At 42.4% G+C, this 18,255-nt stretch overlaps 2 protein-coding genes across 4 annotated transcripts; both read left to right on the top strand.

Annotated features, from left to right (window-relative positions):
• The first annotated feature begins 395 nt into the window (after positions 1 to 395).
• LOC127006637 (tubulin-specific chaperone A-like) lies at positions 396 to 4,985 on the top strand. Of its 2 annotated transcripts, none has more exons than XM_050876773.1 (4): positions 396 to 558; positions 1,872 to 2,032; positions 3,176 to 3,300; positions 4,769 to 4,985. In XM_050876773.1, exons 2-4 carry the CDS (start codon positions 1,903 to 1,905, stop codon positions 4,844 to 4,846), a joined length of 333 nt encoding a protein of 110 aa, XP_050732730.1. In that variant the 5' UTR covers positions 396 to 558; positions 1,872 to 1,902; the 3' UTR covers positions 4,847 to 4,985. The 2 variants fall into 2 exon arrangements, with proteins under 2 accessions (XP_050732730.1, XP_050732731.1); XM_050876774.1 differs by having other exon boundaries at positions 527 to 661.
• A 301-nt stretch (positions 4,986 to 5,286) lies between these two features.
• Positions 5,287 to 13,389, top strand: LOC127006636 (programmed cell death protein 7-like). 2 transcript variants are annotated; one of them, XM_050876771.1, is made up of 7 exons: positions 5,287 to 5,944; positions 7,311 to 7,454; positions 7,822 to 8,043; positions 8,390 to 8,576; positions 8,746 to 8,856; positions 9,029 to 9,143; positions 12,446 to 13,389. In XM_050876771.1, exons 1-7 carry the CDS (start codon positions 5,306 to 5,308, stop codon positions 12,564 to 12,566), a joined length of 1,539 nt encoding a protein of 512 aa, XP_050732728.1. In that variant the 5' UTR covers positions 5,287 to 5,305; the 3' UTR covers positions 12,567 to 13,389. The 2 variants fall into 2 exon arrangements, with proteins under 2 accessions (XP_050732728.1, XP_050732729.1); XM_050876772.1 differs by lacking the exon at positions 12,446 to 13,389 and adding an exon at positions 10,079 to 10,115.
• The last annotated feature ends 4,866 nt before the right edge of the window (positions 13,390 to 18,255 follow it).

Genomic DNA, 18,255 nt, shown 5'->3' with positions numbered 1-18,255 from the left:
TCCACTTTTGATCTTTTTCATGGGTGATATTGCCGGCAAGACAACGACACACCAGACCAAACCACCAAGAACTGAGTGAACATCAACGTGGGGTAATTTTTTCTATAAAATCTCCCCTATTCGTTTATTATAAAGTCTCCTCTTGATTAAAAGTATTGCTCTGATGTTTGTGCCATGTATTAGAGTTGAAACAGGACAAGTGAACGATAGCGGTGAGTGAAATATAGAAAAAGTAAGCAAGCTGAACCTCTCTCTGCGAGCTATTTTACGACTGCGAGCTGATTCGTACAACTCCGGCGAGCCATCATGACCAGCCTTGCCAAATTGTCGTACTCAGCCTCCTATGTTTGCCGATTTCCGACCCTCAAAACTGCCTCCTCGACCCCAATAACTCCCTTCATATATAATTATCGTTAAAATGGTTAATTATTGGTGTGTTTTGGCAATAGCTACGGCTCAGAAACAGGTAAATACGAGGCTCTGAGAACGATAATCTGGCAACGGTGATCATGACACGGCACAGCATTCAGAGGAAGGACGAGGCGCCGCTAAGTTAAGGTACGGAGGCCCTCCATTAATCCATCTTTTTCTCTATTAACCACTCGTGCATCCCTCCCTTCGTGGTGGCAGTGACATCTTTACACCTCCCCGCCTGTGTGTCGTGAGTGTTGAGGTGTGCAAGTGTCTAAGTGTGTCATTAGCAGGGGAATCTTGAGCAGGAGTGGGCAGGGGCGTAACCTACCTGTGCCTTGCTTACCTTTTTATACAGGTAAGAGTAGGTGAAGGATGACTCACGGGGGATCGGGGTTGAGTTGAGAGACAAAGGAGTGGGTGAGGTAGGTCGCTAGTGATGTAGGCTAAAGGCATGGCAGTCCACGTGTTAATTACTAATGGGTGTCTCGTAGGAATGGTAGGTTACTGATAGGGTGAAATTTTGGCGGCATGGACTAAGTGGGGTGATGGCTTGTATTTCTGGCTTTGTCTGCTCTTGTGTATGTTGTCAAAAGTTTCTACATATACTGATAGACTGTCACTTAACTAAGAGGCATACTTATACATCCGTTAATGATTTCCAGTACAAGTTCCTACAAAGTTCCCTCTATATTGCTGGATTCTTCAACTCTTGGGTATTTGTGATGTCTCAGCAGATGTTGGCAGTGAATTATTGCCAAATCATTCTATAGTCCTTTCTGCGTTTCCCACAATATATTCAATGTTGCATCTAATTGTGTAGATGCTGAAATGATACCAGTGCATGTGAGGGTAAAATTGCAGGATGTTACTCCAGGCCCATAGTGTCCCACAGGAGCCAAAACCTAGAGCCACAGCTAAATTCCAAAAAGAATGTTCTCATTCTTACTAATGTGGGATGCTTGCCACCTTGATCCCCCTTACAGTAACTAAAACACAAGGTGAATATATGTAACCTAACAGGGGGCTCTGCCCTCTTTGACCCCCTGTATTTCCACATTAGGCATTGGGCATATTATGGTTATAAATACTATGTATTAGAAATGAAGCCTCAAAACACTCAACCTAAAATAAATACATAATGAAAGAAATGAACAAGAAATGGGGAGCAGCAATGAAGGAAATAAATACCAAAGCTCTAACTCACTAACTAAAAGATGATCCTAAAGCTTTTCATTTATAAATAAAAATGTAGGTATATGCTCCTTCTGTAGGCTCTCTTAGGAGGGCTTATGGCTCAGTTATTGAAAACTGTCAAATTAGGAGTTAAGTATTTAGAGACAGTCTTGCAGTCAGCCTGACTTTAGTGAGCAGCAAACTCTGGAGTCAATATTTGTGGAAAACTTATATAATCATTTAGATTAAAAATCAATGTTTTTTTTATTTCCATGTGCTCACAGACCCCCTGCCAACTGTGTGCCCCAAGTAACCATGTCTGAGACTCTCCTGAAGCAGCTGCGCATCAAGACTGGGGTGCTGAAGAGGTGTTGCAAGGAGCTCATCAGCTACCAGAAGGAGGCCGAGCAAATACAGGAGAAGATCAAGAAAATGCAGGATGAAGGTCAGCGCCAGTCTGTGGAGTTGTTTGTTGCATAGAATCGTATAGTTCAAAGATTTTTCCCCCCTTTTTAGGATAAAATAGAAATCATATCATGCTCCAGCAAAGGTGAAAGTGGTTCTAGCTGCATAGGCCATGGACATTATATTACTGTACTTTTTTTCCCACAATAATGAGACTGGCCAAATGCTAAATTTTTTTTTTTTTTCACTGGTTCCTTGTTGTCGATTCTTGAGATTTCAGCATCTACCCAGTACTTTTTTTTATATAGAAATATAACTAAAATAATATAAAGAACTCCCTAATGATAAATCCTTTACAATTTTTTTTGATGTGAAGTTGGTTTATTATTTTTGCTGGGCTGAGTTACTGGTGGAGGTGGCAGCCCTAGGTACATAACCTTTGTTGTTTTTAACCCTTAAAGCGCAGGCTTGTTTTGCCGTGCCTGTCCTCCCATGCGGGCATATTTAGGCATAAACATACCTCACTTCAACCTTTTATATCTTCACTTCTACTTACCTTGTACCTCACGTGTCTGAATGAAGTATCATTGTAAAGTACCCTTAACTGTCCTTTGACATTAATTTGAAGACTGTATAACCATTGCTAGAGTGAGTACGGAATATTGAAGTAGGATCACTGAAAACGCATTATTATAGACAGCTTTCCATCCCTAGTGGACTTTCCTTCAATGATTTAGTAATAAAAAGCATAACTTTTATACAGTTTATGTGAAACATACCCCCAAAAACTTAACTTCTGGGCCTTCCTGATGCCCTTGATGGGTGCTGCTGAGCTCAAAGGCCCCCATCTTGTGGATGAAATTCACTGGAAAGTGAGAAGATGTGGGATTTCTAACGGACATCTTCTCAAAGCTAACACAAGGCATACACTAACCAATTATTAGTCAAGGAATTATGGTTGGGTATTGTTTGAAAGAAAACGACATGCTTACTCTACTTCAGCATAAAAATTAAATTTGACAGCGCTCTATGTCAAAAAATGCCTTGTCGACTATTGTCGACACCTGTGGTTTGAGCCCAGGCACCAGCTGTCGACTATTGTCGACACCCGCACTTTAAGGGTTAATGTATTCCTGTAACATAAAAAGACTCCATTGTATGTATTTAATTCCCTTTTTTCCAGGGCAAGACGTTTACTACATTAAGAAGCAAGATCTGTTGCTGCAGGAGACACAGAATGTGATCCCAGACTGCCAGAAGCGCTTCAACGCTGCCTTCCAGGACCTGAAGACTATTGTGGATGAGGAGGTAAGTGTTCATGATGCCAATTGTGTTGTGTTTCACTCATTTCGACACTTAGAATAGGATGGGAATGTTCATAAGTTTTCTGCTGTTGTGTGCTACTCCTATGAAGCTTACTGAAATTTTCCAGTCCAGGAGAAATTGATTTTAAATTTGCTGTGGAATAGTCATGTCTTATAATGTTTGGTGCATATCCTTTACAACACTTCACTTTTACATAAATGAAAAAGAGATATAGGCTAGTAAATATTTATTATAAGCAAGCAAGCATAGTAACAATGTGAAAGGGTGTGCATGATCTTTTCAGCATTATTTTCTCCACCTGAATTAAGAAAATGTTGATTAATAAAATCATGGAGGCAGCTGTGAAAAGAATATGAATAATTAAAGTAAACCCAGAATTCACTGTGAACAAGATTTGTAAAATCGTGCTGGCAGCTATTTTAGGATTAGAAGAAAGTACAGGTAGTCCCCAAGTTACAACAGGGTTCAGGACTGACAGGCTGATCGCAAGTCAAAATTCACATTAAAAATAAAATAAAATACGTATATTAAGATGTCCTACTGTGGATAGGGCAATGTTCCTGTGACTCATACCATCCCCCTTGACCCGCTTCTCTCCTCATGAGGTCACTTCACCCCAGTCCTGCTTTTGATTGACTCTAGCCATGCAATGTTGTGCAACATTACATAATTGAGCTACTAAGTTTTGTCAAGATGGCATCATTAGCCAAATGTTGTTGTGCAGGGTGATGTGTTGACGGTGGAGCAGTGTTTATAAGCATAGGACACACCATAGAACTTTGTGAATGGCCAGTGTCACCTGTGCTGCATCTAGTCATCTTCTGTGAATGTTTTGTTCACTATGATTGCTGTTTCTAATAAATAGGTGCCTATAGGAGCTGCTGCAGGAATACTGTGAAGGGGCTGTTGTTTTGGGAAGCCATTTTGCTAGCCAACTGGCATCTGCTAGATCTAGTGGTAAACTTGTACAACAGACTGTAGGCTTATAAACTGGATGAGTACTGACCAGTAACTACAGTGTAATTAGTATTTACAGCTTGAGTTCCAAAGACAACTGAGGTGGGTGGACTGGTCTAGCCCACCCACCCTTTCCTCCTCATGCCTTATCCTAGCCTAGATGGGGTGGGCTCAGCGTGTGAGCACAATGGCGGGGTGGGGGTAGGGGGTGAGGCTAGGGTGTACTGTGTAAACAAACAGCTGCTCTACCTGAGACAGGATATTTGAAATGTCAACTCAATGTTTAACCAAATATTAGTAATATTTATTGGCCTGGTTGCAAGTGCGAGTGGTTATAAGTTCCATATGTTGTAACTCAAGACTACCTGTATAGTAACCTCCAAACTCACTAAAAAACATATCTTGCATGTAAAATAAAACAGGCAGCTGAGGTAGGAACTTATGTAACTGCAGTCACTTCAGCACTCCTAGCAAATAACATTTTCCACAACAGAAATCGGTGGAAGAATCTGAGGAATACCAGGCAGCTGCAGCAAGTCTTCAGGATACCAGCAGCCACGTGACGGCCTAGAGCCTTACCGCCAGTGCACACAAACATTAGACACTCGTACTCATTCCCACCACGTACACAAAAATATTATTATGCTTACTGTATGTTGAACTCATCATACTGACTTGCTTTTGTGCTGTGAGGTGCAAGAAGAAAACTATTATTGGTGTTATTAATCCTACACTCAAGCCTGTGTTGTTGTGGAGCGCTATTTAAAATTGTGTGCGGACAGTTGTTTTCTGCAGTGTTTTCCGTACCTGGCAATTAAGTCATTCTGTTCATTAAGTGGTAGATATTAAGCCAAATGCAAGTGTGATAATTCGATGCCTTAAAGATGTTAACACATTTTCCAAGATCAAGCTCCTAATTCGTCTCATACATTGCTTTGCTGACATTAATAATTTGTAAGGCAGCTGGAGGGATTGGAGACTTTAATTTTAAGTGAGAAGCAAAGTGCCCCATTCCACCCACCCATCGAGCATGTCTGAAGAACCCCAGGGAGGCATGAGGCAGCCCTCGTCAGCCTCCCAGCCTCCCCTAGGACATGATCTCATACCTGAGAGATTCACATACATTCCAGGGCAAGAGGAAAGCCTCTTATACCACCAACCCAACATTCATCCTCAGCACCACCACCAATCCACTGTCTCACCCTTCCTCACAGAGGGGGTCTCAAGGCTACCTGGTCCACTTCCTCCTCCACCAGTAAACTTCCATAACCTTTCTATACCTCCACCTCATTACCATGGTCATCCACCACCAATGTTCTCCAGGCCCCCTCCTCCAATGCCTCCCAAGTTCTCCCAGCCACCCCCAGCTATGCCTCACAAAGAAAATATTCCTTATGAAGCTGCTCTCCAGGCCCCACCCATGACAGCTCCTGTGAAATCAAGTCAGAATTGGCACCAGCACAACCCTTTGCCCATCCCCCTGTGCCCCCAAGTCCCTGGCCCTAGCCCCAACACCAGCAATTACAGTAAGGGCACAGGCAACATAGGGCAGGAGGAGGAGGTGGAGGACCTAAAGTGGCTGAAGGGATTTGAGAAGAAAGTCATGTCCTGCCTGCCACCACCTCCCTCACCACTCACAGAGTCCACCACCACCAGGATGGATGTCAAGGTGACTACCACACTAGTGATAGTAATTTTTTAATTGATGCCTGCCTTTCATTTTTCGTGTATGGTAACAAATATAAAGCACTTGATATTCCTTTTTGTGAAATTGACAGTTGCCTATGGTGTGATATAAATGTTCCTTAATAAACTAATGAGCTTTTAATTGAATTGATAATGATGCACAATTTTATGGTTTTGGTCACTGATTGAAATCCACATTACTAACAGCATTGTCATCTTTCATTCCATACTCTTGTCCGAACATAGTCATGGAGATTGAAGATCAGTCATAATAAATAGTTGCTCACCAAAAGGCTTACTCGATTTCCTCCTGGTAGTGTATAGTAGTAGTTGGGGTGGTAGAAGAGGATCTGGGTTTGATCCATTGCTCATCTTGCATGAAAGTGGCCAGGGACAGGGTGTGGTGTAATGGGAACAGCATGGAGTGGTTCACACATGCCTTAATAGTATGGTAGCCATTTAATTTTTAATGACTTATTAAGAATGTTTTATCAGTACATTTTTGGAAACTTTTTAGTGTGATCTGGAAATAATGAGTGTGGAGGTTTTAGTTGCCAAGTTTAAAGTAGTGCAGCACTTTCATTGTTGCCTTCCCTCTTCTTGAGTGTAATTGTTTCCAGTATTTGTAAAATCTGAACCTCTTATCCTGCTTGTTGCTGGAGATGAGGTTATGGTAATTATATTGTGCTGCAAATAGAGCTTGGAGGCATGTGCCTTTGCATTTTCAGGAGCCTCCTGTAAAATGTTGGGAGAAGTAGAGGCTACAACAGGTCAGCTATGGTGATGTGTGATGGCATACTGAATATGCCATTTGTTGTGGTTTTATGTTCCTAAAGAGACTTGACAGTGGATGGATTAAAGGTAACTTTTATCATGAGGACTCGGTATTTTCCATCCTGTTTATAAATTAAACAGTATAATTGGTATGTAACAGCAGCAGCTTATTTTGATAAATGCTAGATTTATTTGTCACATGACTATAATTCCAGGGCTTCAGTGGTGTTTGGTGTGCACTAACAGTGGCATGCCTGCAGCTGGGCTTCAAGTGGACACTTGAACAGTGAAGAAGATTGCTTTGCTTTATTAATTATATATATATGTGCTAAATAATTTTGAGCATGTACAACATACACTACACTGCTAATCTTTACCAGCTCTCTCTTACCCACTTTCTCCTCTCAGTTCCTTTTTAACTTATAAACTCCTTCAGGTCACTCCACTTTCTCCTCCAGTCATTACACTATCCCTTCATTTACCCTGCTCTCCCTTCCACTTCCTTATCTCCTCTGGTTGTACATACATTTTAGAGAGGAGCCTTAACCCTAATCCATCATACTTCCCAAACATAGCTGGCAGAGGTTCAAAGACTGGTGCAGGAATCCCACTCACTGGTGGAACAGTTGAGTGGCCTTGAGAAGGAGCTATCTCTTGTTAGCAACACAGCAGATGAAGACGAGTGGGAGAGACTCGTGAAGCAGGCAGAAGCAGTCAAGGTAAGTTGTATGCCATTGCGGCACATTTTAGGTTCTTTTGGCTGAAATTGTTTCAAGAGAGGAGCATTTTCATGTCATTTTTGGGAGGTGTTGCAAATTTTTGTTTGTTTTTGTCCTTGGTCTGTCTCTCATGTTGTTGAAAAAGTATAGTATACATGGCTGGTGGAAGCTTCTTTGGTTTGGCATCAACTTGACATTTTTAATTGGATTTTTTTCAGTGTAACGTGGCAACTACTATTTAAAAAAGTTTCATACCTGTGTTCATTGCAGAAAACTAGTTGGGCTGTCAGCTCTCATGTCCATTATAGCCAGTTGATGATAGAAATTGAGGATCATTGTGGAGGTATTGACCATAAATTTCTTCCAGGTGAAGCTTAATCAAACTCTGAAGAACTTTCAAGATCAAAAGTTTGTTGAGCGCACAAAGACTTTACTGAAGCAGCGAAAGGCGAAGAGGAACAGAGTCAAGCAGAGGAAGAAAGAAAAGAAACTGGAGAAGGAGCACAAGAGGAGGGAGAGGGAAGAAAAAGAGGCCAAAATAGATGCTTGGAGGGCAAAGCTTCAGAGAGAAGAGGTGTCTAAGCGGCAGGTGTGTGTCTCAAAAATATTTTAGACTGGATATTGAACTTAAGAATTGTTTTCAGTGTATTAATTTGCAGTGCATTAATTTTACATGCTCAAAGGGAGCATTGGTGCTATCAAGGGGGTTTAGGATACTGCACCATCCTCATTCTTCAGCACATTTAAAAGTCACCCTGTAAGGCTATAAGGCCCTATTTAAGCATGATATATATTAACAATAAATTTAGTGTTCTTGCTCTATGTTGCACCTTCAAGGCAAATCTTGCTAACTTCTTTTACCTTATTGCTGCCCAAACACTCCTGTGTATCAAGAGATTAGTGTGTATTGCAAACCTTTGCTTATACCACAACAGGAAGAGGCAGTGAAACGAGAAGCTGACAGCATCTTGGGTGAGGTGCGGCAGAAGCAGAATGAAGCCCAGAGAATGCTGCAGCTGGTGGAAGCACTGACTGTATTAAGACAGACTCGGGCCACTAAGGCAGCTGCTCAGGGCCAGCCCAAAGACACGCAGGCAGAGGAACGCTTCACCACCACCACTGGTAAAATGGCCATTCTAACAGTAAAGTTTACATTATAGTTTACTATTGCATTCCATACAAGCAATGTGTTGTTCAAAATAATATTAACCACATTTGAACTCTGACATGAGTGTGAGACAAACTCTTAAGCATTGGCATTCTCATTAACTGCATAAGTACAAATTTACAGGACTGATTACTGAAGCTGTAAAGAAGCAGCAGAAGGAATACAAGTTGGAGGAGCAAACCCTCCGTGTGATGATGGAGGAGAACGCCTCGCACCGTTCTGCTGCTCTCTCAGGCAAGTTTTGCTACTTTGTAAATTAACTCATTCCCCAGTTTTAAGTTATGTATAAAGACAGATTGTCATTTGCATATATGAGGGTGTATACTAAAAAAAAATTCCTAGTCCTTAAAAGGAAAGCCAGCCAAAAGTTAATTCTGCACAACAATGTAAATGTTTACTGTTTCAGTGAAGGGAGATGCTGCCTTTGCTCGTTTTCAAGAATCTGTTAGGAAGTTGCTGTTTGGCCCAGCAACCACCCATGAGGATGCTGACCTCTCAAAAGAGATGCTTATCCAGAGGAGGTAAACTGAAGTATTCTGTGTACTTTTGACCGGATAAGAATACTGTTTTCTGCATAGTTAACTTTTTATTCTTGGACTACAAGCATTCAGGACAAGGTATACTTCCATGTATGCTTCCAGAATATATACTACCAATGCTAACTTGTATGAGTGTGTATACACGTAGACAAACACTCATCAGTCAGCCCATTCTCCCACCTTCCCTTTGCCAATTTTGCCTCAACTAATTACTCTTTCCCTACAAATTTATCTTTTACAAATTAATTTATTAATCTGTTTTGATGACATCTGCCTGCAGCTCAGTTTTCCAGTGTACAGTAGGATATTGCCAAAAGCATGTAATTGGTGCCTGAAAAATGCAGTTATTAGTAAAACAGACATTTGCCTGACATTAATATACAGTCGTCCCTCAAACAGTACGGGGGTTAGGGACCCAGGATCCCCGTACTATTCGAAAATCCGTATAAAATTAGTGCCCCCCTTAGAAACACTCCTGGGCGCTGTGTTTGAGAGAGGGAATCGGGACTCTCGGAACGTCCCGAGTGCTCTCAAACGCGTGACACGGCAGCACAAGTTGCCAACTTGGCACGTCTGCTGGCTCCCGGCTTTGCGAGGTGGAGCGCCTTCATGCTGTGATGACGTCATCAGCAAATATGGCGGCCCAAACAAATAACACATAAGGGTTTCCATTGCATTTCACCTCTGTGTGTCACCATAACCACTGCAGCTTCCTTTTCATCTTCTGTTGTAAGGAGTTCGACAGCTAGTAATGCATGTTGAACGTCGCCAGGAAGATCAGCGTACGCCATTTTGCTGCGAGTGAGACGCCGTTACCATAGCAACGACGAGGCTTAGTAAAAGGACGGCCTTTATCAGCACTCTTGGAGCACTGGCAGTTACTGCGGCAAGAATTTCTTTTACACTATGATTTTCAGGGTGTTGGCCCTGAGGGAGTAAGGCGTTTCAAAGGCTGTAGTTGGGACCGAAAGGGACAACTACCTCCCGAACCAAGACCAAGATCAAGATCATAGATACAGCGATCACTGCTCTCATTCATGTGGTATGCTCTCCCTACGGCAACGTAACTCATCCCAAAACGTAACTTCTCCTAAATCTGAATTCTTCTGCAAGGTGAACACCTCTCTCGAATGCTTTGGGGTGCTTTCAGCAGGTGTTTTGGTAGAACTGTTGCCACTCACACCATGGCTACTTGGTGCGACGAGCGGGAAATTTAAAAATCCTAAAAAAATTCTTCCATGACAATCCGTATAAAATCGAAACCGTACTATTTGAGGGATGACTGTAATTATAAAAGGTTAACTGATTTAGTCACCCCAGGACTTCCACCCATTCCTCCCCTTTGAAACCCTCCTGTTAGTATTGTTTTTTGGTTAAAATACTAGATTAATCAACTTGAGTAATATAAAATTCACCTAGAAGAGGTCAATGGGGTGTTCGGCGTGGTGGTGTTCCGAGGCTGTGCATGAAAGCTACTGTGGCATACCACTTACCTTGTCCCTCTCGCCAGTCTCATCCACTTCCGTCAACACTTAATCAAACCTATTGAACCCTTACAACTATTGGTTATAAAGGCAAAAGTTGCACAACAGCATACACGCTATTTTAAACCACAAAGGCTGAGAACTTTTGATCTAGTGCACAATCTGGCCACCACCAAGTGTGACACAATAACAATGGATCGAGCACTAATTCGCAACCCTCATGTAAACACATCATTGAATGGTACCAAAAACATGCAGTGCATGAAAGCTAAACTGCAGGAATGGTCATATTATATAGATTAGTGAAGTGAACTTTCAGTGCTGTGTTCCATTCAGGTCAGGAGTCACAGACATTGTGTGATGCTTTGTGGGTAAATCAGTGCTCTGTAAATTATCCTTGTTTTCTCTTATCCTTGGTTGTTGCCAGGTTATAAGTTATCATGCTCTATAGTTTAAAGTATTATGTGTGCTATTGTGTGCTATTTTTTTGCCTCTAACCAGTACTTTCAAAGATTGACTTTGACGGGTTTGATGATGTGTTGACAGGAGTGGGTGAACCTGGTGAGAGGGGATGGGAAAAGCAAGAAGCCACAATAGCCTTCATGTTTGGAACAGTCATCAAACCAAACCTCAATTTCTTTATGATGAGTTTTGTGAATCTCACTTGTGTTGATGAAATAACAATTTATTTTAGTTCAGTCAACCAATGGGGGCATGTGCCTTGTCCATTATGATGCCAAACCTGGGGGTTCCTCAGTGCAGGCCCCCCTTCTCATCCCAAGTACTTTATGGCAGGATGTATCGACTTAAGCCACAAACTCTGTGGGTGGCCGCCTCCACTTGGAGTTTGTCTCTTGCAGAAACAACCCAGTGAGCAGGATTGGCTTCTGGGGAGCATGCCACATGCCCATATAGCTTGAGTTGGTGTTCATGGACTATACAGGTAATACCTCTTGAATCAGTCTCATGGAATTAGAATCAATCTTACTGAGTAATCATTTTTTTGATACTGTCATTCCCTCTCAGCATGAGTATATGGCATTATCAATACTTATGCAGAAGGATGAAGATCTACATCTTCAAGTCACTTGTGTTCCCTCTCTCACTCTATGGTTGTGAGACATTGACACTGAATAGTGACGAAGTGGATTGATGCCAATGCAGAATCGTGGGATGTCACTGGAATGACTGTCACACCAGCCATTGCTCTGTGAGACTGATTTGAGGGCTTTACTTGCATTTTCCAGGAATACCAACTCTGGCTATATGGGCATGTGGCACATGGCCCAGAAGCTGACCCTGCTCACTGGGTAGTTTCTGGAAGAGACAGTGCTGAGTGGAGGAGGCCAAGGGGATTCCCACAGAGTTTGTGGCATGAGCAAATTGACTGATCCTACCATGAGGCACTTAGGATGGGAAGGGAGCCTGCATTGAGAGTTCCCTAAATGGAACCCTGATCCAGGCGTTGTAGGGTGGGCAAGGTAAAATGCCTCCACTGGTGTAGGCCCCTATTGACTGATTGATGCACCCAGGCTCTTCCTTACAGTAAAAAGATGTTACTTAAAAAATCCAAATATTATTGCAGAAAGGTGGTATCTCTTTGAACTTAACTACTGTATTGTCATAAACGTTAATTTGGAAATCACTAGGGGCAAGATCCTGCAGTAGTTTTTTTCCCTTGCTCTGAGCAATGTAATTGTAATAGCATATACAAACTAACCCGCTCCCCCTTTGTTTTTGTAGGTGCAATATTGAATGTCAAAATAGCCTCTGTAAATATACTACCTCTGAATATTGCAGGCAAGAATGGGACCAGTTTGTGGTTGATGGGGACTCCCTGTTGGCCTCTGCTGTACCTCTTTCATGGTTGTTGCCTCCTGCCCAGCCTAACTTGCAATGGGCAGCCTTCCTGAAGAGGTGATGGATGGTTCCTGTAGGATCAGCCTCAGGGTGATGCCAGCAGTCCTGTTGAAGAGCTGTGTTGTAGTGGTGGAAGTTAGATGCAAACACTTTTGAAAGGACAGTGCACACTAAGAGCAGGCACAAGACGGAAAGGGTGAGAATCACACATTGACAGTCTATTATTGTGTAGCACTGTTGAACAGAAAAGTTAGGCATTCACTTATATTGGCTGCTGTGTAATATCATTCCTGGCTTATGCTCCAAGGTGCTCCTCGACACAAATCGCCAAATTTCAGGATGGTGGATGATCACCTGGACAGCACGTGGATAGTCTTTGGCTACTCAGGATGAAAATTGTCAGCTTGTAATGAGAGGACTTGAACCCACAACCACTATCATGAGTGTTGACCACTCAGCACTGCTTCCACATACTGCTGTTAGAAAGAACTAATATCATACCTTTGCACATACTTATCCAGCTGTACCACACAACAACAAATTGATATGAAAACATGAGCTAAGGAATGGAAAACTATAATTATACAAAATGACAAAATTTGATTCTGACAAGTAAATTTTAGTACCTCCACTTTGAACATAGTATTTTTTACCTGATATCAGTACTGCTTGGAATAGTATGCTGCACAGTAATTTATAAACATACCGTCAATGCACTATGATACAACATAGTAAAATATATGTAGGTAGAGGCCAGAATGTTTAGGTTTTTGTACAGTGTCACTCATGTACTTCACATCATAACTCATTATATAATTAATGAGCCCTTATTTAGATAAGCTATTACTATAAACACTTAAAATAAAGAACAGATTAATTCATAATCTTTCATTATTCCAGTATGGGGGGATTCTGTCCCCTCTGGTTCTGTGTCCCTGGTTATGGCTTAGAGTCAGCCTAATCCCTGATCTGAGTTACGTGAGGTGGGGCTTTGCCAAAAATGACAAAAAAAGTCAAGAGGCCAGGGTCAAGCTTGGTTGTGAGCCTCTCCAGGTTTTGCTGGGGGAGGGCATCATTGGGAGAGGATGAAATGCCAGAATTTGTTCTTTACTATACTCCCACACGACCACCACGTGTAACGAAACACACGATAAATTAATCCAGACAAGGATAGGTTTTGCCGGCGCCGGGGATTGAACCCGCGACCAGTGAGACGGGAGAGCCACCCCTCAACCAGTCGGCCAAAGAGGTAGCCCCCCTGGCTAAGTGAGTTATGGGAGGCTCGCCCATCAGGCAAGTCAGCATTACAAGGAGAGCAGAGCAATGCCTCCGAGATTACCACATCCAAAAGAGAGGGAGGATCCCCTAGCCCCGTCGGAGGTGGTCAGGGTGGTGTGGATGTGGCATTCTTCCATAACAGAGCCATAGGGAGAGTTTAACCACTCACCATATTGCATGTATACTGTTCATGCTCACCGCCTCCTACCCAGCACTCCTTCAACACAAATGCCTGTAATTTCAAATATCCTTTTTATTTAAGCATCAAAGATGCAGGATGGAGTCCAGGGAGCCTATGGCCAAACATTCCTTATCCGCGTCTCTGACTCATAGACCCAATCCCCGAGATAAATCTTTGGAGGGTTCTGCATGTGAGCCCCAGGAACATCCTGAACCTCTTGGAGAATCACTGACTGGCTCACCTAGCAAATGAGCACAAGAGGCTGATGGTGTTTTGAGACAAGGAGGCCTGGTAGTGGTGAGTGGTGAGATCAGTAGGGGTGGGTACACCTACTACTCTTCCAGTATGAGCAATGGCACTAGTCTTAGGGGGATAGTCTATAGGCATCTCCAGCTAACTGCAGTCATTTGTTGCTTAGTAATTCCACTTGAGCATAATTGTAATGAGAGTGTGGCTGTAGCACACATTGAGTTATATGTCTCTTGCAGTTTGAAACTGAAGTAGAGGTGTTCTATACCAAACTCTACTTCATATTAGATCAGTTCCTCAGGATATACTCATTGTTTTTGGCAACTTTAATGCCACTATGGTCACTGAGGAAGAGTTGGCTATGAAATATGTGTTGGTCCCTATGGCCTTAGTACCAGGAACACCAACACTTCTCTCCTTCTGAACTATGAAAGATCCAAAATGCTGAAAATTGCAGGTTCTTGATGTTTACCAGTGACTAGAGCTGCAATGCTGGATATGGTTCAGCAATACTGGTGGGGTAGCTAAGGAGATTTAAGGAGATTCTTAGTCTTAGAGGATCCTCCTGAACTGCAGCTTTTTTTTTTATTGTAAAATTCTGCCTCATTTTATCTGGCTTCAGCCTTCTGAACTCATTTGCTATGTGAGCCAGTCACTAATTCTCCAAGAGGTTCAGGATGTTCCAGGTGTTCACACACAGAAACCTCCAAAAATATAATTTGGAGGCCTTGTTCTATAACTCGCTACACATGAGATGTTACCATACTGTTTTATCTCAAGTCAATGAAAGACTTGGCATGTCCTCATGAGTACGTATGCAGCGAGTTTCTATTTAGTTCAGTGCATTCAGAACCCTTGGAGACCCTGTACCTGGACTGTGGGACAGCTTTAAATGTGACACTCTCTAAGCTGCAAAAGAAGTACAGCGGAAAGCAACTGATGCTGATGAGTGGTTTTGCCTCGGGGATGACCCTGAAGAATATCGAGAAGAGTTGCACCGACAAGTTTGTTGGGAATGAGAAGCAATTTATGGCTCAAACAGGTAGGACTATAGCTCTCCTGAGGAAAGACAAACTGGGGTATACGTACATTCTGCATAGTCTCGATGCTTTTAGTAGTAAATATTTTTGCAGAATCACTGGGTAGTATTGCTGAAAAGACTATCACTTGGTATTGCTGAAAAGACTATCACTGGGTAGTATTGCTGAAAAGACTATCACTGGGTAGTATTGCTGAAAAGACTATCACTGGGTATTGCTGAAAAGACTATCAAATTAATGTTTACTCCATTAGACTGGATCAAGGCCTATTATCTGTATACTCCATGAATACCAACACCAGTTACATGGGCATGTGGCATGGTACCCAAAAGTAGACCCTGCTCACCAAGTTGTACCTGTGTGGAGTTGTCAATACCTGTTGGATATTGCTTGTTACCACGAAATTACACCAACTGAGAAAAAGATAAGTGAAGGCAAGGAGGGTTTAGGAAAGGCAGGAAATACACTGAGTAAGTTTTTATCACTTAGGCCCATTCTATACTAGCGGTGAAAACGCCGCGTTTCTACTGCCCAGTTACCGCCTCTTAAATTATTCAATACTAAGTGAATGGAAAGCAAATATTCTGTCTATACTAGCGTTTCTACCGCCTTGGCTGTCGGCGGTACACGGGCAGCAGGCGGTGGCAACGCCTCTGGACGCGTTACCACCGCCGCGTTTCTACGGTGTATCATTCTATACTGGCGGTTTGAAAGCAGTTCTGCCGCGGCGTTCCTAGTGGAAGCATACAGCGCGATGTTTGACACTGAGAAATTCATATTCGAAATTGAACTGCGCCCAGCTATATACAATGTTACATTGAAGGAGTATAGTAATAAGCATATAAAAGCTAAATGTTGGAACGAAGTTGTTCATGCCACTGTTGCAAAACATCAATCGCCAAAATACATCCTGTTTGAACGACATCCATCCTGTACTATGGTCCAAGCAGTACTGCTCAGAAAAAGCCATGTATAGACTGCAAAGCGTTTCTGCCGCGACAGAACTGCCGCGTTTTCACCGCCCTAGTATAGACTGAAAAAACTGCCTGGCCGCGTCGGCAGTAGAAACGCGGCGTTTTCACCGCTAGTATAGAATGGGCCTTAAATGACCGTAGAAAAAGTTTTGGAAAGGAGAGGAAGTTGGGAAAAGTTTATATAATAGGATAGAGAGTCCTGCAGGATGTCTTAAAAAAAAATATGGTAAAGGTGGTGGATGAAAGTAAGAGATACTGCAATGCTCTATAGTGTGTGTGGACAGAGTTTAGCTCGGTGTGCAGTAAGCCTGGGGGAATGTTGAATAGGTGGAAGAATTTATGCATCTGGAAACATTTCCAAGCGTGCCAGTGTGAAGGGAGAGGTGAAAGGAAGCCAGTCCACAAACTCGGTCAAGAAAATCTAAGATAGGAGAAGAAGTAAAGCATGGAGGTGAGGAGGTGATTAAGGAACATTATAGTTCTGATAACCTCGACCTATATGCCTCTGAAACATAGCCAGGGAAGGATTCAACAGACAAGGATATGGGCAGTACATAATTATGAGTTATATACTTGAGGAGGGCATGCAGTCTAAAGATACGGGATGGTGTGAGTAATGAAGAGGTGTACACAAAATGTGTAGAATGTGGAACGTTGGAATGGGAAGTTTAGTTTATCGAGATGGTTTAGGAGTGAAAATGCGGAGGGGTGACTTAAATACTGACAATACTGAAGAATACTTGAAGGAGAGAGGTGGGAGAGGGTGGTTGAATGTCTATGTCTAAGTCTATGAACAAATAACTCTTCTACCATGACCACCCCCTCAGAGGAAATTCTCAGAGGAAACAAGGTATTAGAGCTATAGATACACTACACTAGATGAACAAATAAAGTTCCCACGCACCCTTTTCCTTTCTAAAGAATGCAAATGAAGATGATTAAGCTTATCCTTGTAGGATTATTTTCTCAATATACAAATTATTTGTCTGCAAAGAATTTAACATTATGTCCATTCTATAATGAGACCAAAACTGTACGGTATAACTTAGATGAGGTCAAACTAACGCTAAACTATATCTACAGCTAGAGAATGAGTTATACAATTATATTGGTTCTATTGCTGCCATTTGATTGATGATCTTTGGTGCTATAAAATATAGCAAAAGCTTATTGCCTCACAGGCCTTGAGTGGCATTGTAATGCCCACACGACTGGCTATCTCCGCTACAGGTGCTTCAACATAATACTTTTGTACGATCATTTTCTTTACAATAGGAGTTGGCTGAATGCCCAGATTTTCGTCCCTTGTTTGCCATAACGTTACCATCACAGTCTTAGTTACCTGTGCAAGGAAGACGAGGGGATCAAGTCTGAAAAGAATCGTAAAAAAGGAGCCCTATATACATCATAATTGTCATGAGTCATTATGACTCATGAAGGGACGCTCGAATGCCTATAATATTAGAAGGCTCATTTTTCAGTCCGTTCAAGGTTTGTAGCTATTTGAAATAAATTTATTAAGTGCACAACTGTGATGACCATTAAGTAATAGCTCGGTTAGGTTAAATGTATCTTTAAACACACGAGACGAATTACTAATAAACAATTAATGGACACCTCTCTTTTGGTTATATTATTACCGAGAAAAAAATATGAATTTAGCGGGTGCTCAACACGCAATGTAATGCCTAAATGACTGTGGTTAAGGAAATCTTCAAACACAAGACAACAAGGACGGACAGATAAAACAGACCTTACCTCTGCTCGTGTGCCTGCAGCGGGAGAGCCTGGCCGGGTGTGGCGGAGTGGCCTCCAGGGCGAGGAGCCTCAGCAATGAGTCTCACGAAGCTCGCTTACGGAGAACACTTGGCCCTGATGCGGTGGATCACCTGTCTTCAAGCGACTGTTACTCAATATGTCTCCCTGGCGGAGCATTGGTGAGGCAACTGAAGACCGTTAAAAAATTTGCTCTTCCGACTGCGGCGAGCGTCGAGCTGCGGCCAAGACATTTCTACGAATGTGGAAGTT

Source organism: Eriocheir sinensis, chromosome 33 (assembly GCF_024679095.1).
Source record: "Eriocheir sinensis breed Jianghai 21 chromosome 33, ASM2467909v1, whole genome shotgun sequence".
NCBI classification, from domain to species: Eukaryota; Metazoa; Arthropoda; class Malacostraca; order Decapoda; family Varunidae; genus Eriocheir; species Eriocheir sinensis.
The sequence above is the reverse complement of the archived record's forward strand: the minus strand, read 5'-3'. Positions and strand labels throughout refer to the sequence as shown.